Source organism: Struthio camelus, chromosome 28, assembly GCF_040807025.1.
Source record: "Struthio camelus isolate bStrCam1 chromosome 28, bStrCam1.hap1, whole genome shotgun sequence".
In the NCBI taxonomy this organism is placed as follows: Eukaryota; Metazoa; Chordata; class Aves; order Struthioniformes; family Struthionidae; genus Struthio; species Struthio camelus.
This window is the reverse complement of record NC_090969.1, coordinates 489,256-515,683: the sequence shown is the minus strand read 5'-3', so window position 1 is coordinate 515,683 and position 26,428 is coordinate 489,256. Positions and strand designations below refer to the sequence as shown.

The following is a 26,428-nucleotide window of genomic DNA, read 5'->3' as shown; positions in this document are numbered from 1 at the left end:
AAAGGTAAATGCTCGTTTCTTTATAAATAACTTTTTTTTAAAAAAGCAACACTGACTCTCGCATGGAAACAGCCACGCAATACAGAGAACGAAAATTCAAAAAAGAATCGTTTCTTAGGATCCAACGTTTTGCCAAGAAAAAAAACCAACAGAATCCCTAAAGTGCCTGGTGTAGGGAGGGAGGTTCCAGCAACGCATCCGTGGGCGAGCAGACCGCCGGGTTGGGCAGCAGCACCCGTTTTTGCATATAAATGACAGCTGCCAAAAGGATATTTTAGTGTCCCAGGTACAGTAGATCTTGATCAAGTGTTTGTATTGGAATCGAAGGATAAGCGTGAAAAAAGTGTGATTGAGATAGAGGAGCAGTTACAGTGGCACTTGGCCAGGAGCTAACACCCACCCCAGCGTTCACAAGAGCATCGAATTCCCCAGTACCCCCGTCCCCCCCATCCTACCAAGAGTTCAGGCTTCCCGGTCTGGCTAGACGGTGCCACGGAGGAACGAACGGAGCAAGTGCTCGGGGCAGAGGGGGGACGCGGCAGCCTCCCCCCGCGCAGCCCCGGGGGCACGCAGGGCTATAGCGAAGGCAAAGCAGGGTGGGAGGCTGGGATGGGGGACTGGGGAAGGCTGGAACCAATTTCAATCCACCCCGAAGGCTGGGACCCAAATGCTCTTCCCATCTCCAGGCTACTGGATGGTCCCAACCCACTGCCTTCTCTCTCTCTTTTTTTTTTTTTTTAAGCTTTGATTTTTTTTCCTCAGTTCAATTTTTTCTGGCCACAGAAAAAGCCAAGCTGCTGCTCGAGGGAAAGCAGCGTGAACCTACAAGCAGCTCCCGGGCCACTATGAGATGCAGAGAAGGGCAGGAGGAGCCCTGGCAGCAGGGAAGGGCTCGACTTACTGGGAGGGCAACCCCACTTTGCCATTCCTAAAGGGGAGCTGGCTAGCTAGAGGAAGCTAGAAACTTTTAAGTTCCTTATAAACAAAATAAAACAACAGGAAACCCCAAAGAGAAGTCGGGGCAAGTCTCCAAGTACCTGCCTCATCTCAGCCCTAAGCCTGCAGCACTTGTCTCCGGTCCTGCAGTCAGGGCAATCACGACAGCAGGGTGGAAGCGTGCGCTCCCAGGGGAGAGGACGTGGGAGAGGCAGGGGTGGGGAACAGGACCACCAGCTGCTCCTTAATTCAATTTAACAGCTTTGGCACCCCACTGGCAATCAAGCAAGAAGAGGAAGCTCTGAACTCTTGGCTTATCCGGCCACGCTAGAAGGCCTGCCCAGTCTTGTTCTCCTTTAAAGTGCCCTATATTTATAGAATTTCTAAATAAATATAATAAGATATTAGGTCACCCATAGTTTAAGCTACTCCGAGTAACAGCCGTCTAAGCCGATGGCATTGTGCCGGTCCTTGCTGTAGGGGCAAGTGCTGCCGTTGGGCAGGGCCCCGCAGGCTGCGGTTTTGGCTGCAATGCCGCAGTTCTTGAGGAGGTTGAAGCTGAAAGAGCTGATGGCGTCTTTAGGTGGGAAAGGCTTCATGGTGGAGAGGATAAGTGCCAGGCAGTCGGCAACGTCCTTGTTGGGGGCGCATGCCAAGGCTGGGGTATGACCTAGAACAGAGCCAGGAGTGAAGGCGACGCAGGCCGGTTATCTGCCCCCAGGCGCGCGGCTGCCTCCCCGGTGGGGACCTGGGGCCGGCACAACGTGGCCCGGCCCTCGCACACCGGACTGGCCCCAGCGGGCCCTGAGCGAGGCCGCAGCGGCCTGGCTTCTGGGCACGCTCGCTCCAGGAGGGCGAGCAGCACATCTGCGCGAGCATCATACTGCCCTGCTGTTAATTAGGCCTGCTTCTGTGCAGGATAATTAGCCTGGGCACAGAGCAGTGCTGGGGCAAGCCCCAAACACAGCGCTGCCAAGGGAGGAGTGACCAAGCCCCTTGCGGCTGCCCTGCGCCTTGGTTTCCCATCTCTAAAACAAACAGCCTCAGCAAGGTAAGCACATCACAGACGGCGAGGCTGCTGTACTGCGGTCCCAGAGATCGCAGGAACAAGAAGCAGGCAGGCAGATCAACTGGCGCTGCGTGGGCCTTTGTCGGTCCTGGTTCCAGACTGGACTAATTTCTGGACATGCCTGACCTTTGATTCAATTGCTTTGACTGGGGCAACTTTCCTTCCATGAGCTGAGGGGCCAGGACTTCTATTTGTCTTTATCTCAAAGGACCCTGCTTCTGAGCACCAGCAAGCTTTGCAATTTCAGCAACCGCTTTGAAGCGTGCCAGGATCAGCAGGAACCAAATAAGAGAGCCTCAGAAGCCCTGGCAGCACAGCAGACACAATGATATTCTTCACAACTCAAAGGTATTCCAGCAGAGCAAACACTCTGCTGGGAGAAAAAGCTTCTGGCCACCACAACCAGTTTCTGCCAAACTTGCAAGTGAGTCAATAGCTTATCACTAGCTCAGGCTAGGCTGGTTTTGCACCTGACCACAAATGGCAGGAGAGCCAGACAGCGACCAGAAGATGCTTGGGAGGAGAAAAATATATATTTCAAACACCTGTGGGACCCAGAAATACTTCTGCTAAGTGACAGAGGATCGCAACGCGGCAATACCCTCACCCAGGCTGCTCTCACCAAGCCAAGAGCTAAAAGCGTGGAGCTCAGCTGCAGGAAGGATGCAGAAATCCTTCCAATCCAGGCTGGAGCGATTCCCCAAGCAGCCCCCGTCCCCCTGGGACGTCACGCAGCAATCACACCAAACGCGACCCCGGCCAGCCACGAGGAGTACCCACCTTCTTCATCCACAGCCAGCACAGTGGCACCTCTGCTGAGCAGAGCCTGGACAACAGAGGCCAGTCCGTTGCGAGCTGCAATGTGGAGCGGCCTGGAGGGGAGCAGCGAGAGGAAGCATGTTAACTGGATGGGGCCGATTCGAGAGCCAGAGCTGAGCTGGGAGCAGCCTGCCCGAGCAGTGCTGACGCTCCTGCTGGCTTACGCAGGGATCTTCCCCGAGACTGGCGCCAATGCAGCCGTTTTGATACAACTCAGTTGTGGGGCTGCTCCTGTGAGAGCTCAGCATTACAGAGAACCAGTTCTCTCAGCTGACGACTGACAGCCAGAGGCAAGACTCAAGCCCAGGAGCTGGAAAAGGTGGGCATGGAAAGGAAGGTGCCCCACACAGCTCAGGCTCTCTGAGGAGAGCAGCCTGCAGCCCTGGACTGCGCTTCTATGTCTGCGAGAGCAGCCAGCCTGGCGGTGAAGAGCCACCTTCCCAGGACATCCTCCATGTTAAAAAGCAAAGGGCCTCTGTGACCAGCTTCAAGGGCAGACATTTGAGGCCTTACAGACTTCTCCCGAGCTTACCTGTTTGCGCTTTCACTGTGCACACCAAGCAAAAACACACCTCCCACCACCACCCTCTCTTCTTCTTGCCAATACATCACCCACACCCAGCAAAGCCTTTTTTTTCCCCCACCACTGCCAGCTGTCCAAATACTCACATCTGGAGAGCACTGTTACTTGCATTGATAAGGCCAAGGTCTTGGGTTTCCCCCAGGATCAACAAGGCACACTTTTCATGACCCTGGAAAGGAGATCAAATTGTTTATACTGCATGAGCATAAAGGCTCGGGGAGTGGATGGGACCTGGGTGCTGTCTGAGTGGAACGTGATTCCCAGGAATATGGATCTGTTCTCCATATACCTCCTTCCAGCACCGCTTACCACTTTGGAAGGGCCTAAGAAGGCAGCTGCTGTCTACTCCATCTCCTTCTTTACAGCATCTGCTTTTTTGCACTGAATATGCTGAACACAAGCCTCCTGCTTCCACCATATCCCGGCATCAGGAAGCAAGAAGCTCTCTGAGCTCAGTATGAGCAGGGATGCCCCAGGAAAAATACAAATAGGTTTGTACTACTATCTAAACCGCTCATAACTGAATCAGGAGCATCTGTACAGGTCAAGTTAGGTGAGCGGGCATGCAGAGCAAGCCCAGGGCCCTCCTTTCTGCTCCTGGAGGGCAGGACGCCTGTCTCCCTCTCAGTAAGGTCTCAAGGCTGAAGGTGATGGTGAACACAATCACAGCTGATAAGTGCTTGGCTCCCTACCTTGCTGCAGGCCAGGTGAAGAGCTGTGTTCTTGTTGACATCCAGCACAGTTATATTTGCTTTTGCTCGGTACAGCAGGAACTCTGAAATCAAGAGAGGCAGCTGCTGCTGAGAAGACGAAGCACAGACCCTGACAATATAGGGCAGTAGCCATGTGCTGAGGGGGCAGGAGTGGGGCGGCAGTCCCAGTGTGCCTAAGAGAGGAGAAGTACGGGCCCTGCTCCCACTTAGATGGTGAACTGGAGAAAGGGGCTGCTCTGGTGGGGACAGCTGGCAGGCACTGACCGCCCCAAAGAACAGCCAAAAACGCTGGTTTGCCCAAGCAGCAAATCCTCCCCACTGCCATTAGAGGTTCAAGGAACCAGCTGCACGCAGTACGTAGAGCACTGGAACACGACAAAGATTTCAATGCTGCGCTGTGAAAGCACGCAATCTGACCTGGAAGTGCCCAGGGAAGGAGGGAGGTTGCCAGCAACGTACCAACTGCTGCAGTGTGCCCGTTCTCAGAAGCCATCATGAGGGGAGTCCTCCCCAGCTTGTCAGTCATGTCCACCTCAGCTTGGTGGCGCAGAAGCAGCTGTAAACCATGGATGTTGTCTGCAAAGGCAGCAGCGTGAAGGGGAGTCCTGCGGAGAGGAGAGAGTGGGTAAAGAGGATGGCACAGCATCCACTTCAGCAAAACTTCCCAAGCCTGCAGACAGGTTTGAGCATGCCAGAGTCCCATTATGCTGTAGGAAGAGTAGGAACAGTGGAATTTACTCTTCTCTGCTGGACACAGCCACCCCACCATGCTGCCACTCCAGAGGGGTTTGCCCTGCTGGGCAGACTTTGCCCTGAACCGGGTCAGGAAGCGCTGATGCAGCTGTCCTGGCAGGGCGAGTGTGTGGCAGGGACCCTGCAGCCAAACAGGAACAACGAACCAGGAGAGGTGCAGGAGTCACAGCCACCACCCAGCCACCCTGGCGAGTGGGCCACAAGAGAGGGACGAGTCTGTACTCACCTTCCTTTGGCATCTCTGCTATTAACAATCTTGGCACCTAATGCTTCCACCAGCATTTCTGCAGTGCCATCCTGGTTGTTAATTCTGTGGTGGGGATGAGAAGGAAAGTTAGAACAAGGCTAAGCAGCATTAGCACATCTGCCTCACCCAGCAGGAAGGAGCAGCACGTTCCAGGGGCTCAGAAAAAATGCAAACAGCAGCTGGTCTGGAGTGGTTTAGGGTAAAAGTTTTACCCTTCTTGGTATTACTTAAGGAAACACGGTACCGCGCCAGTACTGCTGTGCTGTGCGTGGCTAGCGAGACAACTGCTTTACAGCTCCCAGAGGACCTCCAGCGGTCCAGCAACTGCCTACCCACTGCAGGGAGGCTGAGACAAGCAGGCAGTATAACCCTGAGGGGTGGCAGAGTGCCCGAATAGAAAGGATTCTGCTTTTGTTAAGAGCGGCAAGGTTTGGAGCTCATCCTTCTGCGGGTTCCTCCCCACTCAACCCACACATCCCCTCTCCCACATCTTCTCAGTGAGAAGAACCCAGGGCGCATCCCAGGTGCCACTTACACTGCACAGTGCAATGGAGTAAAGGGGTTTCCTTCTAGGTACGCAAATGGATTGTGTTCAAGTAACAATTCAAGACAATCTTCATGCCCTGTGAGGAGAGAGGGATGTGAATACATCAGTATCCAGAGGACTAAAGGCCCCTCCGGCTCCCCCCATGACTGTCCTAAGAGCTGGAGGCCTCACGTACTGTGGAACAGAATTGCTCAAACACATTAAGTAAATAGGGGCCTGAAAGCACCCCGTTCCTAACTGGTCTCAGCTCCTAGGAGGGAGAGACTGTGGGGCTGTCCCAACCCAAACAGAACGCCAGAGCAGATCACAGCAAATCCCACAACAGGGAGAACTGGACCATCGGCACGGAAGTGCCCAAACATCCCCCTTCCCCACTGCTGAGGCAGCGGTTTTGTTTCTTCTCTGGCAGCAAAGCTGCTGCATTTCAGGAGGCTTCTAATTCTACACCTTCTTCTTAAGGACTTCACAGCCACATCGCTAGCTCCCCCTCGAAACGCTGAGGCATCCCTTCCTGTTGCCGTATCAGGCCTACCACTCCCTGGAGCCAGGGTGATGGCCAAGTAATCCTATAAACCCAGCAGTCCCGGAGCAAGCAGCATCAGCTATTTTATAATAGCTGTTTTTATGTTTCATTCCCCTGTTAAAGGAGCTTGGCAAGGCGGGAAAAAAAAAAAAATCACAGTCTCCCTCCAGATTTGTGCTTTCCACTAGGCTGAATTCAGCGCTGGGCTGACAGCTCCTGGAAGCAGTAGGGGACAGAGGGACAACTTGGCTCCTCCTGGCAGGCTTTACCAACACGAAGGCCAAGCCACCATCAACATCAACTAACAGCGTGGCAGTGTCATTAGATTGTTCAACCCATAGCCATCACAGAAAGGGAACAGCCCACACATGCTGCTCCCCCTAGACCCAAAGACGACAGTTTGACTAAAGCCGATCTTTACAGCGTGTGCCTCAGAGCAGTATTAGAGCTTTTTGGTAGGGCTCCCTCTTACTCATCAATAGCAAAGCAGAGTAGAAGGGGGAAGGGGCCCAGCCCTGGTCCTTACCACTATACGAAGCCCAGTGCATCGGAGAGTAACCACTGTAGTCCACCACAGAGTCCAGAGGGTCAGTAGAGAGGGCTGCCTGCAGCAGGGTCCTCAGGATTTCTAAGTGCCCGCACGCCGACGCAAAGTGGATCGGGGTCCGGCCTTTGAAATCCCGACACAGAACGAAGGCATCATGGTCCAGCAGGGCAGCCAGGCAGTCCTCACAGCCCGTCACAGCCTGTGTCCAGAAGGGAGGACCAGAGAAGTCAGATTTCCTCCTTCAACCATTAACAACAGAACCATCCCCTTCTTCCCCCGTTTCCTACTCAAATGCTGCATCTTGGGAAGGGAAAGTGGGGTGTTTTTTTGAGGACAGTTGTGACAAGAGAAACCACTTGCTTGTCCTCCAAGCAGCCTCCATCTAGGACACCTTTCAAGTAGAAGTTGCAGGGCTCCAGGACACCGCCTGGTCCCAGAAATGCACTCACCCCTCGATGCAGGGCGGTCCTGCCCCTCTTGTCCGCTGCGTCGGCTGTGGATCCCTTCTCCAGAAGGAGGTGGACACAGTCAACGTGGCCGTTCATGATCGCCAGCATCAGCGGGGTTCTGCATGGCAGGGAGAAACAAGCAGCAGGAAGGATGGTGGGCTTGGAAACCACAACTGGGTTCCAGCATCACCCTCTTGCCCCAGCCCCACTCATCCTTGCTGGGTGCCTGGTTTGAGTGCTGGCTCGGGGACGTGAGCTTTGTCAGGGGCACGACGGGAACCAGATTTCTGAACCCCGCTCCCAGGGTGGCTGCCAATTTGCTACAGCTTTTGACTAAAACGTTTACTGCCCGTGGCAGGGGATGCACACAAGAGAGCGTTCTGGGACGCTCCAAGAACTTGCTGCTGTAACCTGAGAGGGGCCTGACCCTGTGACACACACAGCCCAAGAGAAACACCCAGAGAAACTCACTGGCCGTGGATGTCCATGACGTCAGTGATGTCTGCCCGCTCCCCACTGTCTATCAGGAGGTGCAGGGAATCCGTGTTCCCATTGGCAGCTGGAGAAAACACACAAGGAAACAAGGAGTCGCACACACATACAGATGGGTCCCCTCCTTCCAACCACTGCCGTAAGCCAAAGGAATAGGCTCATGCTCAGTAGCCAGCAGCACACGTGGCTGGGCAACTTCGTTATATGGTTGCTAAGCTACAGGATTGATTAGCACGTGCATAGGCTCAGCTAAAAACACGTGCGTGCAGAAACTGCTGGTGTCTTCTCTCCCACCCGTTGCTGAGCTACTTAGACCCTACACTTCTGCTGGCACATCACAGCAGGCTGTACTTGCCCCATTCTGGCTCTAAGCCTCATCCTAAACCACAGCCCTTTCCCCCTCCCTGAACAGCAGCTGGGTAACAAGCGCCGTTGTCATTGGCGGCTTCCAGGACAGCTGCTCGAGGCCAGTCTAACACCCTTCTAACTCAGCAAACAGTGAACCTACAGCACCCACAGCCCAGGCACCAAAGGCCTCAAGGGCTCTGGACATGTCCCCTCACCATCGCCCAGCCCTTTCTGCCCTCCTTCACCTGCAGCGTGGAGAGGTGTCCACTTCCTCTTCCTCTCCTTCACCAGGGCGGATGCGCCATGACTAGTGAGCACCTCCACACACTCCGTGGAGCCTCTCTCCGTGGCGAGGTACAGCGCTGTCCGCCCCTTGTGGTCCCGCACGTCGAGGTTCACAAGGGTTTCGGCAAGTGTCTTTAGGGCTTCACAGTGACCATTATAGGCCTGAGGGCAAAGCAGACTGTATCAAAGCAGTGCCCAGAGCGACAGCAGCCAGGAGTCCCCAGCACTGGCACAATTCCCGCTTTCTAGGTCCCTCCAGCAAGCTGAGCCCATGCGAACCATTGCTTCACGTTCATGCTCTGATCCCATGCAAAGCCCTCACGCACTCCTGCCCTGCCTACACAGACAAGGGAAGTGACTCCAAACAGCAGCAATCAAAGTCCCAAGAAGAGCAAGGAGCCTAGAATACAAATTAAAGAGACTTCGACCCATGGCCTGTGGGGACTGCCATGCTCGTGTTTCCCAGGCGGCCAGCTCTTTTCCTTCTCTGTCCTGCTCAGCATCGACAGCCCCTGAGACCCAAGTCTCCATTGCACGAGAGCAGGCATCTTTCCAGGGTGCAGTGTGAACCCTGGCAGAGAGGCAAGTGCCCTCTGCAGCCCTGGGGCTAGACCAGCCATACTTACAGCTAAGTGCAAAGGGCTGACTGGAATGGTGCTTTCCACATCCTCCAGGCAGTTAAAAGACATTTCCAGGAGCTACAATAACAACAAGGAAAACATAAAACCATAGCTGATCCTTGAAAACACACCATCGTGGTGGCTTCAAGAGGCACCTTCACCACCAGCAGTCTCCAGTGGGTGCATCTGCTCCAGAATGGCCTGGGTCTTAGCAAGGAGCTTTCCTCACCCAGCTCGGGGCCCCATATAGACAGACACATCCAGTCTTGCTGTCCAGAAGCCTCCTCATTATTCGCGTGGTTTCCTATACCCACACAGCCCTAAGCTCACCCCATAACAGCACAGGCATTTCAAACAGAGCTACCAGGCTTGTTGCCTACTGCAGCAGCTCTTTCCTGGGGCAGGTCTCCAGGCTTTCTTTTAAAAGCCCAGCCTTGCTCTACTGCCAGGGACTCAGGCAAAACATCCATGTAGTCCCCCTTGCCAGGTAACTGGGCTCCTTTCTGGGGCGTCTCACCCAAGCCCAGGGCTTCCCTCCACAGTATTCCTGGCACGATGACTTCCCAAGAGTCCCCATGCTCTTTAATCCTGTGCATCAAACCCTCCTCCCTTCTTCCTGGGCAAACCACAACACTGTAGTGCTTAGAACACACGCAGACCTTTAGCCGCGCCTGGAGTCTGCAGGGCTGGCCAAGTTCCTGGGGAGGGACCTCCCTCTCCTGTCTCCTGGCAGCACAGAGCGGTGCCACTGGCTTACTCACCAATTCAAGGTTCTGCCTGTTGCCGTACGCAGCTGCATAGTGGACAGCAGTATATCCCTGCTTGTCCCGGAGGGATGGGTCAGCACCATTATCCAGTAAGAACTCTAAACAACTGCAACAAGCAGGAAAAATGGGAGATCAGAGAGACAGAACTTCGCAGGGAACTTTGATCTCCAACTGCTCAGAGCAGATGGAACAAATGCAAATGCTGTATTAATCACTTCAAGACATGAAGAGACCCAGGAGGACCTGCGAGTCCTCTGGAACTGAGGAGGCCTCCATGACCAGGCTTGCCTCAAGAACCAAGTCAGCAGATGTTTCTTCCACTGCATCACTGCTCAGTTCAAGGTAAGCAGAAGCAAACAATTTCTAGCAACTGCATGCAGGGGTCAGGGGAAGGAGTAAACAACAAACAACTGCCAGATGGGGCTGCGATGTAGACTCACAAGAACGCTTCCTTCAGTCTGGACTCCTTCAGTGGCTCCTCATCAGTGTCGTGGCTGTTTCCTGAATGAGTCTCTGCTCTGAAAGGTCAGAGGCCTGCATCAGTTTGCTGAGATACAGCAAGCATGGGGGACTGCAAATGGGGAGAGATGGAACCAGGCCACCCAGGCTAACTCTGCAAGGAGATGGCTCTGTGCCTCACTGACTATTTCCTATTCAGTCCCAAAAGCAACTCAGCCTTTAATCCTATCTCATGCTCACAGCAGGGTCAGCATCACCACTCTTCCACAGGCGAAGAAACCATCACACAGTGTTTCTTGCCCAGCACGGGAGCAAATCAGAGACAGAGCACAGGGGTCTCACTTTTGCCACTGGATTATCCCTCTCTTACCCACACTTCTCAAAGCACTGTCCAGCTTCACAAACCATTAAGCACCAGCTGCCAGAGGTGGCTAGGGAACAGCAGAGCATCTCCTCCTGCCAGGGAGTGCCACTGCCTCTAGCCTCAGCCGCAAGAGGAGCGCTTGCCTACGAGACACTCACCTCCTGTACGTGTCCGAAGCAGCAGCATAGTGTAAGGGGGTACAGCCTTTACAGTCAGCCTCGTTAATACTGGCTCCGGCAGTGACCAGCGTCACCGTACACTGATAGCTGCCGTTGGCAGCTGCGTAGTGCAGTGGAGTCCTGGGAAGAGGGAAAGGAGAGAAAGGGGCTTAGGAGCACTGCCTGTCACACAGCTGGAGAAACTTGCTTGGCATCAAGGTAGGACTGCAGAGAGCTAGCCACCCTCCAGCTCCTGAGCTGCACCCTGCTCTGACTCAAAGTTTTGTGTCCATGGCTCCTTTTCAAAGAGCCAGAGCCGGACCCCTTGAGGGAAGGCAGACTGAAGGAAGCAGCATATGCAGAGGACCGACTCCAAAAGCCTCTCTGGAGATGGCATTTTGCTTCCTGATAAGCCCAAGCCATCAACCCGCCCAGAGTCAGAGCTGACATCCTCCCAGCTTAAAGCCTAGCTCAGCCCCACCCCAGCAACCTAAAGCTTTAAACACCAAATGCAGCAAAGGTGTCGGGAAGGTCTCAACCCAAAACCCAGGCTCCGTGCACTGCAGCTATTTTAGGGACTGGAAGAATCACCTCTGCCCCTTCACAAGGCCCACCGCACACTTACCTTCCAAACTTATCTCTCCTCCTCAAGTCAGCACCACTGCTCAACAGCAAATTAAGACATTCAACGTTCCTGCAAGAGTTAGGAGACTCGTTAGACACAGATCAGAAGGGACCACAGCAGGAATACAAACTCCTAATCACTCTTCTCACCCATACAACCTGGCTGTGCCAAAGCTCAGATTCAGTCTGTCATCTTGGGACAGCACAAGAGCCACAACCATGGCCGGATGCTGCATATAAAAAGCTCTTCCCAGCTCTCTAGTGAAATAACCCTTACATGCTTCCTGCCTTACCAGAGCTATCCTGCATTGTATAGAGCTCTCAAATAACCAAGCAATTATAGCGAGACATTAGCCATGGCATTAGTGCAGCTGATGCACTGGATTTTATGCTACAGAAAAGATCTAGGATTTCTGGCTTCTGTGTCAGTGCTCTTTGCGAGCTTTGCTCCCCTCACTAAGGCAGGGTAACAGCTCTGTATTGCCTAAGGACAGGTCTCTAACCGGCTCTCAAGCATTGCACAAACATAACAGAAATGAGGTCCTTGAAGGATTCCACACCTCTGTCATACCGCTGCAGCGGCATTTCTTCTAAATGCACTGCGCGAAATCAAACTCCCTGGCAAACAGTACGAGGCATTTACACAGCCAGTTAAATCCCTGCTGCTTTTCAGGCATCACCTCGTGAACCCCGCACAAACCCCCAGCCAAGGAAGCATTTTAGCCTCATTTTAAAGAGTAAAGAGTCGCAGAGAGGAGCGACTGGGACAAGTCGGAGTCAGCAACTGAACAGGGCCAAAAGGTTTCCATTTTCATTCCTGGCTCTGAGCACAGGTCTTTGCTCTCTCCCAAAGCCAGAAATGGTACCCAGGGTTCCTGACTCCCAGTCCTGTCCAAAGCGCAACATTGTGCTAGGTCACACACTATAGCTCACAGTCTGAGAGGAGGGATAGGATCTGAGCCACCGATGCCCCATGCACAGCTCACCCTCCAGAAGCAGCAGCGTGGAGGCAAGTCCTCCCGAGGTTGTCAGGTGTGTTGATATCGAAGCCTGCGGACAGCACGTGCTCATTGCTCAGCGAGGAGACGATACTGTACAACTGACCTGCACGGCAGGAGGGGCAGGGAGTCAGGGGAGAAGCCTCAAGGGCTCGCCCGAGCGCCCTCGCCACAGGAGCAGGGGCTGAGTCGCTCACCTGAGGAAAGTAGCTTACGACAACAGTCTGAAAATCCAAAGAGAACAGCTAAGTGCAGAGGGAACATGTCGTGGATCCCACGCCTGCCAGGAGATGAGAAGGGAGTCAGGAGAGGAGGTGACCGTGCAGCCTGTCCTCAGAAAATGTTGGCATCTGCCATCCCACCACCACCATCCCTCAGAGGGACAGGGTGGATCGTTGGGGTGACAGTTCCTGCATCTTCCAGCCCAGGACAGGATGGGGAGAGGGAGGAAGCCTTTCCTTACCTTGCAGTGTCAGCACCATTCGTCATTAAAGTACTAATTAGCAGCTCGTGGCCATATCTAGCAGCAACGTGGAGGGGGGTATTGCCGTATTTGTCAGCACAGTCAATCTCACTGCCTGGAAAGGAAAAACCAAGTGCTTTTTCGGGGCATCTCCGAGTTCTAGTCCCAAGCAATGATCCTGGTCTAAAAGGGGCTCAGACTGCAGCAGGGAGGGTCTAACAAGCAGCCCAGGATGTTCCCATTGCCACGTCCCCGTCTCAGCACGGGCAGCTCAGCGGACACTGCCGAGAACTCGACTCCATTCAGCGTTGTGGAGAAGAACTGCTCTCTGAGCTGAGAGCCCAGCTGTGTCTTCAAGCACTGGGCATTAGATCTCTCCCCCTTCCCAGAGGAGCTGATGTGCTCAGCCCTGGAGGTCTCCAGCTGAACCCCTGGGGTGTCTGCCAAGTCTGCAGCCCTCTCATAGGAATATTGTCTTTCAGGGACATGGCAGTGGAAATGTCCTTTGGCCATAGCAGTTCTGACCTGGATGGAATTTCAGTTCCCCAGTCTGCACTTTACTGGCCTTGAGAGCTAGACCCAGACAACACGCGTGCCCTCCATCGCCCCCCAACCAGCGCAGGGCCACTGGCCAAGGTCCCAAGGGCAAAACACAGAGCATAGAAGCAAAGTTGAGTGATAATTGTGCAGGGAGATCCTGGAGGTAGGTGCTGAGGAACACAAGAAGAGGATGGCGTAAACGCAAGGTGAGAGGAAGCAGCCACATACCGTTCTGAATGAGGATCTGCGAACGTGTGAACCGTCCGTGAATGGCAGCCATGTGCAAAGGGCTCTTCCCTTCCTTACTCTGTAGGGAGCAGAAGTGGACGTTGCATCGGGCTTCCAGCCACCACCCTGACCTCACCCACAGGCAGCATGTCCCTGCTCCCCCCACCGTGAAGCTCGATCCCTCAGTGCCCGACCTGAAAGTTGACATCAGCTCCGTTGTTCACAAGAAGCTCTAGGCACAGGGCCCCATTGGTGGAGACGGCAGCAAAGTGCAGAGGCGTGAAGCCCTTCTCGTTAGGCTGATTGACGTTGGCGCCGTAATTGACCAGCTCGTTGGCCACGGCATCTTGGCCCATGTAACAGGCAATGTGAAGTGCAGTGTTACCAAAGGAATTTGGTTCATCGATCTGCGGGAGCAACGAACCCCAGAGGATTTGTGGATTCAGGGAGAAGAGAGGCAGCCGAGAAACAGCCAGCGCTCCTGACACCACCCAGCAGCCGCTCCTACAGGCATCTCTAGACCAGCTTCTAGCTGAGCTCTCCCTCCTCCAGCCCGGGGCCACCCAGGCCACGGGGCCTTACCTCGACTCCCAGCCTCAGCAGATGTCGCACAACTTCAATCTGGCCGCTGGCTGCCGCAGTGTGGAGCAGGGTGTAGCCCTTCTTGTCCTTACACATCACATCAGCACCTCGGGCCACCAGCAGCTTCAAAACTTCCAAATGCCCTGCCCGAGACACAGAGTTAAGAGCCAGGGGACTCTGAGAGAGTCCTGGGCACAGCAGCTTTTGGGAAGCAGCTGCCCAGCCTCAAAAGTGAATCTACAGGCAGCAAGCAATGTGGGAGAAGGAACCAGAACGATGCTTGCAGGAAAAACCTACCTAGGAAAGCTGCCCAGTGGATGGGCTGGCGATCCTTCTTGTCACAAGTGCTCAGGCTGGCCCCTTTGTTTAACAGCAGATTCACCATCTAGATGAGGAAAAACAGTGAGAGAGGCAGGGCTACCATTTCCTTCCACTTGTGCAGGCAGAGGTGCCTTCTTCCAGCAGGCCTCCCGCCTGGACTGCAAAACCCAGGCAGAGGAAGGAGGACACAGGCGCCCAAGCCTGCCTCACCTACCTCGAGGTGGCCACTGTGCACGGCATGGTGCAGTGCCGTGCGGCCCGTGCGGTCCGCGACATTTACGGTGCTCAGCAGGGGGATGATGGCCTCCACACACTTGGTGGCCCGGTTGGCAGCAGCGACGTGCAGAGGCGTTTGCCAGTACTTGTCACGGGCATTGACATCTGCCGAGTGCTTCAGGAGGAGGTGAAGTGCCTTCTGGCAGGAGCAGAGGAAACAAAAGCTCTAATCCAACCTGGTGGAGCCCAGAGAAGCCCTCTAGCAAGGTGAGGGAAAAAGCTGCAGCTGGGTCCATCTCATGCTTTCAGTGCACACAGGGCTGCCCAGGCTGAGCTGAAACTACTCTGCACAATCATGGGTACAGCTTCTCCTTGCTCTGCTAAGGGAAGAACCTGTTTGCCCTTGCAGCCCCAGGCTGCTCCAACTCCTTCATGCTGCATCAGTTGTTCCCTTCCAAGCTGGAGTTCGGTGCGGAGAACCTGACTGAACAGGGCTCAACCCTGTTGGGTGAAGATGTGAAATATGGCTGCACAGGGGGTACTGGGATGAGAGAAATATCACTAAGCCACGTGACCTAACAATAAATGAGTGTTTGCCCATGACTCACGAGGTGTAAAGTGCCCGGGGGATGACAAGTGTGACACACTGACCTACATTTTATAATTATTTCCCCTTTTTGCTGGTAAAGGCAGTTTGCCGCATTACCCCCTCTCACTTTCTTTGCTATGGCTTACAGGTTATCCGCTTCCAAGTGGCATAAGGGCAGTGTTTCTCACTATCCCAGATCCCAGCTGGCTGCCGCTGCTCTCTTCTCCCAGGGTTATCCGTTGCCACTGCCTCCTCTCCCCAGCTTCTCCCTCTCCATGCAATGCTTTATAACCCTGATGAGACACCGGTCAGACAGCATCCCCAGGAAGCATTCTTGGCTGGGAGAAGCACACTGAAACTGCATGGCAGTACAGAAAAACAGCAACCCTAGAGAGCAAGCACTAGGGAGGAGAGATGGGAAGCACTCAGGCACGTCCGGGAAGGCTCCTTTCGGTGATTTGGCATGCAGGGCCCTGGAGGGCCTTGTGCCAAGCACCCTGGTGAAGAACAGAACAAGAGATGCTGCTCTCCAACACATCTGAGCTGAGGCACAGAAGCAAACAAGCGTGCTCAGATTCACAGACAAGCAGCACTTCAGACCTGACAGCAAACAGTCCCAGCTTGCTGAGCTCCTGTATTTTAGCAATCCACAGTAACTGTCCGCACATGTTCACAGCCCACAGCAAACGCCCTCAGAGGTTTAAGCTAATGTGTTTCGCCTCATGTCCGCTGCCGATTAAAAGAATTCATGCAACCAGTCGATGTGTGGTAACTTGCCCTGCATGTCAGACTTAGGGCTTCTGATCCCCCGGCTCCAACCAAGATGACCACAGAGTTTCTTGCTCTCAAGTAACTCGAAACAGGACAAAATTAAGTGGGATAAAGTTAAGCCCACAAAAAGCTGAATGTCAGGAAATCTTTCTAACAAGATCCATTGGAATCATCTCCCAAGAGAAAGTGTGAGAGCCCCATTATCCCTCAATGAAATGTAAAGCTGGATTAGACAAATCCCTTGGGAAGACGGGAAAGGAAGGGAGGAGGATGTTGTGGGGAAAACCCACATGCTAGTTCCTGGCTGATGGAGGGGAACCAAGGGGACCTTTCCCAGCTCTCATTTTCAGCCTCTGAATCACAAGTTCTTCCCCTCTCAATTGTGTAATGAGAACACCCATCTCAGCCCAAACCAGGCAAGGTAGAAAACAGAGAGAAGCACAGTCCCCTCCTGCTGTCAGCCATGCTACCCCCAATCGAGAGCGCCTACCACCTCTGTGCAAGGAGTAGATGAAAACAGAGGTTGTGTCAGAAGGAAACCTACCTCGTTACGAGAAGCTGCAGCGCGGTGTAATGGGGTCAGCCAAACAGTGTCCTTTGCGTTAACGTTAGCACCTGAGGAAGAACAAAGTGAGGGATCAGGGAACAGAGGGGTGACCGTTTGCCTACCGCTCCAGAGTCCCACGGCAGGTTCGCAGTCATCTCTGAGGCACCCACCGGGCAAGGGTGCATCCCGGTTCTTCTGCAAAAGGGGGCCTGCACTGAGCCTTAGGTGAGGACAGATCTTGTGAACTGCACGAGGAACAAACTATGTCCCTTGCAGAGCTGTGCCAGTGCACTGCTAAGGATGCTGCAAAGCAGAGACCGGAGAGACTACATCTCCCAGAGTGCCATGTTCCACACTGAGCCAAATGGCCGCAACAGAAGCCAGCCTGCAGTTCTGATCCTTGCTTTAAAAAGGAGGCCACTTGAGACAAAAAAACAGAGCATTTCATGTTGAGAGCTTTGGTCTCCGCATTAGGAAGGAAAGATGACAGACTACTGTCATCCCCACTCCATATTTGTGCTAGACACTTGTCTAACGACCCCCAAAACCCCCTGCCTTTCCTTGCTGCTAACTCACCACACACACGTGAAAACCAACACAGAGCACATAAGAGCATCTTACGCTCTGCAGATGGAGCTGAACATCCCCAGTCCCGTTTAGAGGCCCTCAGCAAGGGATTTTCCCAAGCTTCTCCTTGTCAGGTTAATGTAGGACCGTGCCAGCCTCAGGGTTCCCCCACACCACCAGCAAGCGCCCGAGAAGCCCAAGGCGCCCAGAGGCACTGCCATGCTGAATGGCAGATTAGGAGACTCCACTCTGCACTGCAGAGGCACAGGCCCCGAGCACAGGGTTGAGTTTCTTTGGAGGGGAATGAAGGGCAGTTTTAAGTCAAGTAACACAAGCCAAAACAGAGCAAAATCCTCTATTTCTTAACTGCCCCCTTTCCAATAAGCCATTGAAACTGGCCTCCTCTGAGCATCCTGCTGTTCCAGGCGTGTCAGGGGCATGCATCCTCCCTGCACCCTCCTCCAGCACCTTCTTCCAATGCTGGACACCCCACACACATCCTTCTCCTGGCCCGGTTTCCATGTCTGTTATTTCAGTTCCAAGAGGCTTCGCTGTTTGAACAAATCTCTCAGAATTATGGCAACGTTTCCTCATCTTTCACTGGCTGTAACCCCACTGGCATAAGTATGAGTACAACAGTTGTTTGGAGGGTGACCAAAAACTATTGCTCTGCACCCCCAAGACCAGAGGAGATCACAAAGATGCCTTAAAGGCAGCTCCAGCACTTGGGCCAAGTGCCTCGAGCCTTGGCCCTTACCTGACAGTATTAGGAGCTCGAGGATTGCAACATCTCCTATGTAGGCAGCAGCATGCAGCGGTGTTCGTCTTTCTTGGTCCTGAGCAGGGACGTAGGAAACAAAAACCATCTATTAACTTTGCGGAGGACAGGGGGATCCTTTGCAACAAAATCCCTCCTCCACTCCAGTCTGCCCCAATGCACCCCTGTAAGTGTGTGCAGACATCTCAGGGCACGGGACAGGGAGAAAATTACTTAGATCTAGCAACCTTCTCCAGTGAACGGGGGAAAAGCAGCTCTGTGCCACCCTACAGCCACTTCAGAGCTCCGTGGGGGCTGACCCCATACCTAGCAGCGGGGCAGAGGACACCCGGGTCCTATTCTCAGCACAAGATGGGGAGGCTGCACCTTTGCCCGGCTGTGTGAACTCAGACGTTTCATCTCTTTCTCTGATTCCTCTCAGAGACCAACCCAGCTTCGCTTTGGTGTTACTAGACTTAATAAATATCTGCAAAGCACTCTGACATCCTGAGATGAAAGCCTGGCAGCGCTCTGACAGTGTACAGACCGTCCCATTCTGTACACTTTCTAAGTGTACAGAACAACACTTCTAAGTGAAAAACACTTAGAATTACAGGCAGCTCAGATCAGCTTGCTGCTGGAGGACAGAAAGGTGCAAAAGCCCCTCTCAGATTGTAGATTGGATTAGCCAGAGAAAAAATATCTTTCACTTCTGTTTACTCAGGGCTGGGCCCTGGGTAACCTCTAACTTGAAGCATTTGGTTCAGGCTTTCCTCAGGGAACATGCCACGTACTAACGCCAGGAAGCAAACAAATAGAAAGCTAGAAGCACACAACTCATTTCAGGCCCCAAATTTTGTGTCTGGGGAAAAATAAAATAATAGTTTTTCATTAGGCTAAAAACAGTTTGGAAAACAGTGGTAGCTCAATTTTTTGTAATAACTTGTGCTGGCACAGCCAGGCAGGAGGATGTGAAAGTGAAACCCAGCTTGCAGGTCACTGAACAAGCAAGAACATTTCTAAACCTGCACATAGAAAAGGAAATTAAGTATTAACAATTGTGGTTTTATTCCTTCAGTAGCTGAGCAAGAGCTCAACAAACCGATCCCAATACTCTCTCCTCGCAAGAGAGGACGAAGCGTTACCAGGTCCCTAACCAAAGCAGTCACGGAAAAAAATCCTCACACTATCTTTGCGGAATAAGCTAAGATACGATCTAATCATTAGTCTCGCTGGCTGGCACGCAAGCACCAGCGCAGGGCTGCCCTTACCTTCCCGGGACACTGGCCAGCACAAGCGTCTGCAGCGCCTGCCCTTGACCTCCGGGTTTGAATGCAGCGCGGATCCGGGGTAGGCACCAGCTCTGACCCCACAGGCCAGGCTGGGAGGACACCACACCAAAGCGCTCAGCACACAGCAAAACGCACACGAGTACGCCAAAAAGCCAGTGTCAGCCAGCAGCACAGCTGGGAACAGCATGGATCGGAGACCCAGTTAATGCTACAGCTTAGATGAGAAGACGGCGAACCAGAACAGACTGCTCTTGCCGAGAGCTCACAACTTAGCCTGGCTCTTGGGCTGAGAGTGCAGTAACTGCTGACCCGGCACCAGTCCAACTGTGCCACCATGTCACGGAGACCCGGGCCGATGCAGTCAGGGCTGGCGAATCCGCCAGCCGGCATCACAGCAGGCAGCGTTTCTTATCTGCACATCTGCCACTGGTTTGTTAGCGGGAAGCTCGTTAGCATACGCTCCCTTGATCGGGTTTACAAGTCGGACTGAAACGTTCACACACAGGTTTTACCCCTTTCTTCACTGGAGCCTGGTTTTCACGTTCATGGTAAATCACACTCATCACCACCAAACTGGGGCTACCAAGGGTTGCTCCGCCAAGCGCCAGCCTGGCCATCTGCCAGGATCTGGAGGGATGCACCAGCACGGCACTGGAGAAGGCGAACTGCAGCCACCGCGCTCCCGGGATGAGGGAAACGGCGGGGCACAGCGCTCGCAGGGCCAAGGCAGCGCCCGGCCCGTAAGACCCTGTTGCACGGCTGCTCTTCCGGGCCCCAATGGGAAGAGCTGTGCCAGCATGCTCTGCTGTCCCACCCCACTCTGGAATGAGTGTAAAAACCACCCTCTGCCACAAAGCTTAAAACAAGAGCAGTGGAAACACCTTCCTAATACTTGCAACGTTAATTCTGCTCTGCTGAGCGGCTCCAACCCTCCTTCCCGCTCTGGGGAACAACCGTATCAGAAGACAGACCTGCTGTGTTCACACCAAACTATTTTGGGTCACCGTCCCAAAGGAGAAAAAGGTAAACTGGCAATGCAGCAAAGCTGAGTCTCCATGGAAAGTCCTCCCACACACCCCACAGCTTCTCAGCTCTGTTCTGCATTGCCCAAAAGCTTTAGGAAGTTCTCACCACCTCCCGGGGAGGTATGGAAATGCTGTTGTTCCACGCATCCCATTTTACAGATGGCAAGACTGAGGCAACAGGACAAAGCTGCACAGCTAATGGCAGCCAAGCCAGGAAGACACTCCAGAAATCTCTGTTTCAAAACCCCAGCTCTAACCTTCCTTGCAAAAGGAACCCGCTCTGGTTGGCATACAAATCTCAGTGGCTAAACCTGTGCCCCCCCCTTCAGCTAAAGAACCTTCTTGCTGGGGTAAGGAAACAGAGACAGTTGAATTAAGGAGGGCTACACCAGAAAAGAAAGCCAAGCCAGGCAGCACTCACCAATACATTGATATTCTCCTTCTGATTCAGCAAGGACCGCACCTCCTCTATATCACGGTTGAAGATGGCTTGGACCAGAGGAGGCTACAAAGAAAAAGACAAGTGAGCTGTGAAGGTGGTCCCAGGACACAGCCAGGAGGAGACCTGGCACCATTACTGCACACGTCCGAGACTGACACCAGCCTGGTTTAGCCAGGATCTCACTACGCAAACGAACGCCCTCCGTCTACTGTCTGCCAAAGACAGGCCCGCTGGCAGCATCTGACAGTGTTCTTGCAATTGCAGCAGTTTAAAGTTTTAAGTGCTCGTGCTGTTTGATTCCTGGGTTTCGTTTTAAGCAAATGAGAAGTCACTTCTAAAATAACTTGGACAAACTGAAGTGGATTTTACATTGATAGGAAATTCAGAGGGAAAAAATACTGCAGCCACAGAAGAGCATTACAGACTGCACCAACACTGTCCCTCAACAGCTCTCAGGGCTGCATCTGGAAAGCCTACGTACGGCTGGTCCCACAGACCCCTCGGCTTGCTCCTGCGCTACCAAGGTCGCTCGAAACATAACACGGTCTACGTTAGGAGCAGGATTAAGTTCTTAGTAGTGCAGCCAGCACCAGGGATCAACCTTCAAGCCAGCAAAGGTAGTTGTCATGATGTGGATGGCTGTACACTGGGGAACAGATCAAGGAGTCATTAGAAAAGCCTCCCCGTTTCCAAGGTCCAAGGAGCAGCGCTGATCATAGACATATTAGCTCGGTCTCCAACAGGGCGCGCGGGAACTCAGCGTAGCTCTCCACGCTCAGGCCCCTTGCCACGCAGCAGCACCCAAGCGCGGCAATCCAGGTCCACTCATGTTATCAAGAGCTTTAGCCACAGTCAGCAAATCCCACCACCCAGTAGTGGTGTAAGACAGGGCTGCACAGACTATGAAATCAATTTTGCCAAGACACAAATACGTGATGCCTCGTGCTATCCCGCAGGTAAGACTCTGTATTCCTTACTGCTCCCCTACGTTTTGAGAAACAGCTATGATGCTACACCAGCTACGATGGCACGAAAGGCCTGGCAAAGCCAAGCCTGGAGCGCCTTCTGCTTCCTGCTGTTCACACCTCAACAGTTACCCAGCAGACTTTGGTGAAAAAAACATTAGCAAAGCTCTAGCCAAAGTCATAAAGTTAACCACTGCTGTGGCCTGCAGAACTGATGTCCTGAACAGACAGAGCCTCTCTGCTGTCTTTGCACCGGGGTAACATACCTTGTCCCAGAGCACGATGTGTGTGCTAGGCCAGGTAAGCATCGCTCGCAGCAGCATTAAGTTCAGGTGCCGCCCAACCTCTGAGCATCGCCTGAGCACCCAGTAGCCTGTTTCTTGTTTCACAGGCCTAGAAATTACATTTTAATGTTGCAAGATCTTCGGGGCAGAGACTGCGGCTGCTCTAAATCCCTTCAGTGCTCTGCACCCCACGATCACGGCCAAAACCCACGCCTCCTTGCCCAGGGCAAAGCAGCAGGCCAGCCTCCGCTCCTTGCACAGATCTGAACAGCGCGTTCGGGGGTGCTGCAAGCAAGACAGAGCCGCACCAGCCTCCAGCACCCGCTTCTCCAGCTCTGTTCGCGTAGCCAGTGCTGGATCTAATGGTCAAAACCAGCCAAAGCTTCTCATCTTGGCTTCTCAAAGGAACCACAGACCTTCATTTTCGAGGAAATCCCTTCCTGTCCCTGCTACCCAGCAATCCTCACACGCATCTTTCTCACCCCACCATCAAAGTAAAAGCAGTTAAATATGGGGAACACATCCCAGGTCAGAGGGAACGCGTGAGTCATTCCCATGGAATGCAGCAGACTCAGCATCACTCGTTAGACATTTAAAAAAAGGTTTTTCAAAAAAAAAAAAAATCGCAGACGATAATTATGCCCTGAGCAGTCTTCAGCGGAGCGCGGTTTGCAGCAGTGCTGGGTCTGACACACCCACCCACCATTCACAAGGAAAGCTAAATGTTTTGGTTACCCAAAAAAAAAAAAAAAGTTCTATTTAAATCACAGATCAATCCCTCTTCCTCACCCCTCCCCTTCTTCATCCACCACGTGAGGCTTTAAACATTCACTGTATTAATGATAGCACAGGAGTGAGGGACCAGAGGCAGGCGTAAATATTTGGTTTTGAGAGGCCAGCAGCCCAGATCGCTACTGGTGAGGGTGAATAAAGACAATTTATGTAAAACGGGCGGGGGGAAAAGGAGACTTCTGTGGGGAGCACGAAGTTAAGAAGATGCTGGGCATCATCCGTCTAGGGGATACAGCACAAAAATTAAGTCTAGGCAGCAGGGGGACGACAAACAGCCTAGCAGCGTTCATGCTGCAGGAGAGGGTCCTAGCCGGAGGGGAGGCAGCGCGAGGGCGCTCAGGATCGTGGGGTCCAACACGCGGGCCCCAAGGCGGGGAACAGCGCACGGGCCCCATGCCAATGGAAACATGCTCTGATGACACCCGCCACCCTAGCGGCGCCCCCAAAACCCGACGGGGATGCAGACAGGGCTGGGACAGAAAGCACGGCGATCCTTGGGGCAAGGGGGCCCTGGGGCTGGTGTCCCCAGAGGTCCTCCCTCCTTTGGGGCAGGGGGTGCCCAGGAAGGGGGTCCCATCCCCGGAGATATCCCGTTGCTCTTGGGATGGGGAGACCCTGGGGTGGGGGTCTGGGCCCTGTGGGGCAGGGGGGTCCCATCCCCATGGATATCCTGTTGCTCTTGGGATGGGGAGACCCTGGGGTGGGGATCCAGGCCCTGTGGGGCAGGGGTGCCCAGGAAGAAGGTCCCATCCCCAAAGATATCCCATTGCTCTTGGGATGGGGAGACCCTGGGGCAGGGGATCCAGGCCCTGTGGGGCAGGGGTGCCCAGGAAGGGGGTCCCATCCCCAAAGATATCCCATTGCTCTTGGGATGGGGAGACCCTGGGGCAGGGGTCTGGGCCCTGTGGGGCAGGGGTGCCCAGGCAGGGGGTCCCATCCCCAGGGATATCCTGTCGCTCTCAGGGGGCCCTGTGGGGCAGAGGGCTCCTGTCCCAGGGGTCCACTCCCCAGGGCAGCAGGGGGGCTCGGATCAGGGGATCCTGCCCCACTGGAGCTGGGGGACCCGTCTCTAGGGGTCCCCTCGGGGGGGTCCCATCCCAGTGGGGCCAGGGGGGGGGTCTGCATGGGTAGGGGAGGTCCCATCCCTGTGGGGCCCTGGGGGGGGTCCAGGTGGGGGGTCCCATCCTGGGGGTGGGGGGTCTGGGCAGGAGGTCCCCCCGGGGGGTCCCATCCTGGTAGGGCCGGGGGGGGGTCCCATCCTGGGGGCAGGTGGTCTGGGGGGGGTCCCATCCCGGTGGGGACTGGGGGGGGGGTCCATGCGGGGTGTCAGGGCGGGGGGGGGGTCCCATCCCGGTAGGGCCGGGGGGGGGTCCCGTCCTGGGGGCAGGTGGTCTGGGGGGGGTCCCATCCCGGTGGGGACTGGGGGGGGGGTCCATGCGGGGTGTCAGGGCAGGGGGGGTCCCATCCCGGTAGGGCCGGGGGGGTGGTCCGAGTGGGGGGGGGTCCCGTCCCGGCGGGGGCTGGGGGGGTGTCCGGGCTGGGGGGGGGGGGTCCCATCCCAGCAGGGCCCGGGGGGGGTCCCGTCCTGGGGGCGGGGGGTCCGGGTCCCGTCCTAGGGGGAGGGGAGGGGGTCCCGTCCCGGCGGGCAGACGGTGCCGTCCCGGGGGGGCGCCGCGCCCGGGGCCGCCGTACCCGCCGCACCGGGGGCCCCGCGCGGGCCGAGGCGCCCGAGGAGGCCGAGCCGGGGCCGGGGCCGGGCGGGCGGCGGAGCGCGGCGCGGGGGCCCGGGGGGCGGCGGGGGCAGGTGGGCGCGGGCGGCGGGGCCGGGGGCGGCGGGGCCGGGGGCGGCGGGGCCTGGGGCGGCGGCCGGGCCCGCGCGGGCTGCGGGGCGGCCCGCGCTAGGCCGCGCATCCCCGGGCTGGCGTGGCGGGGCGGCCGGGCGCGGGCGGGCGGCGGCGGCGGGCGCGGGCGGGCGGGCGGCGGCGGCGGCGCTACCTGGTCCGTGATGCTGAGAATCCCCATCTCGGGGCCGCCCTCAGCGCCCAGCTCCCGGCATCGGGCTCCGGCCGCGGCGGCTCCGGCTCGGGCGGCTGGCGGGGCGGGGAGCGGCTGGGCCCGCCCACCGCCGGGGGAGCGGCCGCCGCGCCGGGCCGGGCCGGGCCGGGCCGGGCGGCCCCGCGACGGGACCCGCGGAGGGTGCTGGGCCCGCCGAGTCCTGGGGACCGGGGTGCTGGGCCCGCCGAGTCCTGGGGACCGGGGTGCTGGGCCCTGCTGGACCCCTGGGGACCGGGGTGCTGGGCCCGCCGAGTCCTGGGGACCGGGGTGCTGGGCCCCTGGGGACCGGGGTGCTGGGCCCGCCGAGTCCTGGGGACCGGGGTGCTGGGCCCCTGGGGACCGGGGTGCTGGGCCCTGCTGGACCCCTGGGGACCGGGGTGCTGGGTCCCGCCGAGTCCTGGGGACCGGGGTGCTGGACCCCTGGGGACCGGGGTGCTGGGCCCTGCTGGGCCCCTGGGGACCGGGGTGCTGGGCCCGCCGAGTCCTGGGGACCGGGGTGCTGGACCCCTGGGGACCGGGGTGCTGGGCCCTGCTGGACCCCTGGGGACCGGGGTGCTGGGTCCCGCCGAGTCCTGGGGACCGGGGTGCTGGGCCCTGCTGGACCCCTGGGGACCGGGGTGCTGGACCCGCCGAGTCCTGGGGACCGGGGTGCTGGGCCCTGCTGGACCCCTGGGGACCGGGGTGCTGGGCCCGCCGAGTCCTGGGGACCAGGGTGCTGGGCCCTGCTGGACCCCTGGGGACCGGGGTGCTGGGCCCGCCGAGTCCTGGGGACTGGGGTGCTGGGCCCCTGGGGACCGGGGTGCTGGGCCCGCCGAGTCCTGGGGACCGGGGTGCTGGGCCCAGGGGCTGGGGGTGCTGGGCCCTGCTGGACCCCTGGGAATGGGGCACTGGGCCTCGAGGAATGGGGTGCTGGGCCTCAAGGAATGGGGTGCTGGGCCCTGCTGAACCCCTGGGAATGGGGGGGGCAGGTCCCAAGGAAAATCCAGGGGACAACGGCGCTCGGCCCCAGGACGACCCCTTGGCTGGGGGATGCCGGCCCCACGGGTGCCCCGGTGTAAGGCCCCACCGGGCCCCCTTCTCGGCCCCCGCCCAAAAAGAAACTAGGCAGTAAACTGCTGGCCGAGGAGCGAGGAGCCAGGCCTGCCTCTTCCCCTGGTCTGGCCGCTGCCTGCTGGCACGGTCGCTTCGGTGCTCCAGGGCCCGTTCCCGCGAGCGCGCCGTCCCGAGTACAGCGCTCCCGGCTGCGAGCTCGGCGGCCCTGCTTCGGGCAGCAGGCCTTTGCTTTGTGACCGTCTGGAAGCGAGGCCCGTTACCGAGATGGCCACGTTGTGCAGCAGCTAGCACGGCTGCTCCGTCGCCCGGGGGTATTAACCGCTGGAGATGCCTCCCCAGCGGGTGCAGATAGCGCTGCCGGGGGACCCCACGGCCTGCAAAGGGGCGCCGAGCCCCCTGCCGGCGCCCTGCCTGGAAGGATGCTGCAGGTGGCAGCAAGGTAGCTGAAGTTGGAGCCTGGCGCGCCGGGACCGGTGGTCTCTGCCGGCCAGCACCTGTTAGCAGCCAGGTCCCAGTAGCTGCTTCCCTGGCCCGCGTCCGTCCCCTGCTTGGAAATAACTTTAAACGGAGAAAACTTTGGTGCCTCGGCGTTTTCTGCAGGTACCGGGAATTTCTGGTTTGTTGCCTCCTCTGTCGCC

At 56.2% G+C, this 26,428-nt stretch overlaps 1 protein-coding gene across 1 annotated transcript; it reads right to left on the bottom strand.

Moving 5' to 3' along the window:
• Positions 1 to 24,761, bottom strand: ANKRD52 (ankyrin repeat domain 52). Its single transcript, XM_068921284.1, has 28 exons — positions 24,678 to 24,761; positions 20,621 to 20,704; positions 17,883 to 17,961; positions 16,556 to 16,626; positions 14,650 to 14,850; positions 14,412 to 14,499; positions 14,115 to 14,257; positions 13,727 to 13,939; positions 13,533 to 13,611; positions 12,765 to 12,879; positions 12,499 to 12,581; positions 12,290 to 12,407; positions 11,305 to 11,373; positions 10,680 to 10,820; positions 10,139 to 10,216; positions 9,693 to 9,804; positions 8,938 to 9,009; positions 8,272 to 8,473; positions 7,658 to 7,745; positions 7,187 to 7,304; positions 6,717 to 6,936; positions 5,656 to 5,743; positions 5,100 to 5,183; positions 4,580 to 4,725; positions 4,100 to 4,182; positions 3,494 to 3,576; positions 2,786 to 2,877; positions 1 to 1,606 (listed from the first exon to the last, which is right to left on the bottom strand). Exons 1-28 carry the CDS (start codon positions 24,702 to 24,704, stop codon positions 1,362 to 1,364), a joined length of 3,222 nt encoding a protein of 1,073 aa, XP_068777385.1. The 5' UTR covers positions 24,705 to 24,761; the 3' UTR covers positions 1 to 1,361.
• Positions 24,762 to 26,428: the final 1,667 nt, after the last annotated feature.

What these genes read in the sequence shown, in the direction of transcription:
- ANKRD52 (XM_068921284.1), bottom strand. Translation starts at nt 24,704, where the DNA reads ATGGGGATTCTCAGCATCACGGACCAG. An exon ending in GGACCGCCCTGCATCGAGGG is followed by an intron (nt 6,937 to 7,186) that starts GTGAGTGCATTT and finishes TTCTGGACACAG; the next exon opens with GCTGTGACGGGCTGTGAGGA. An exon ending in GCTGGCTGTGGATGAAGAAG is followed by an intron (nt 1,607 to 2,785) that starts GTGGGTACTCCT and finishes GCTCTGTTCTAG; the next exon opens with GTCATACCCCAGCCTTGGCA.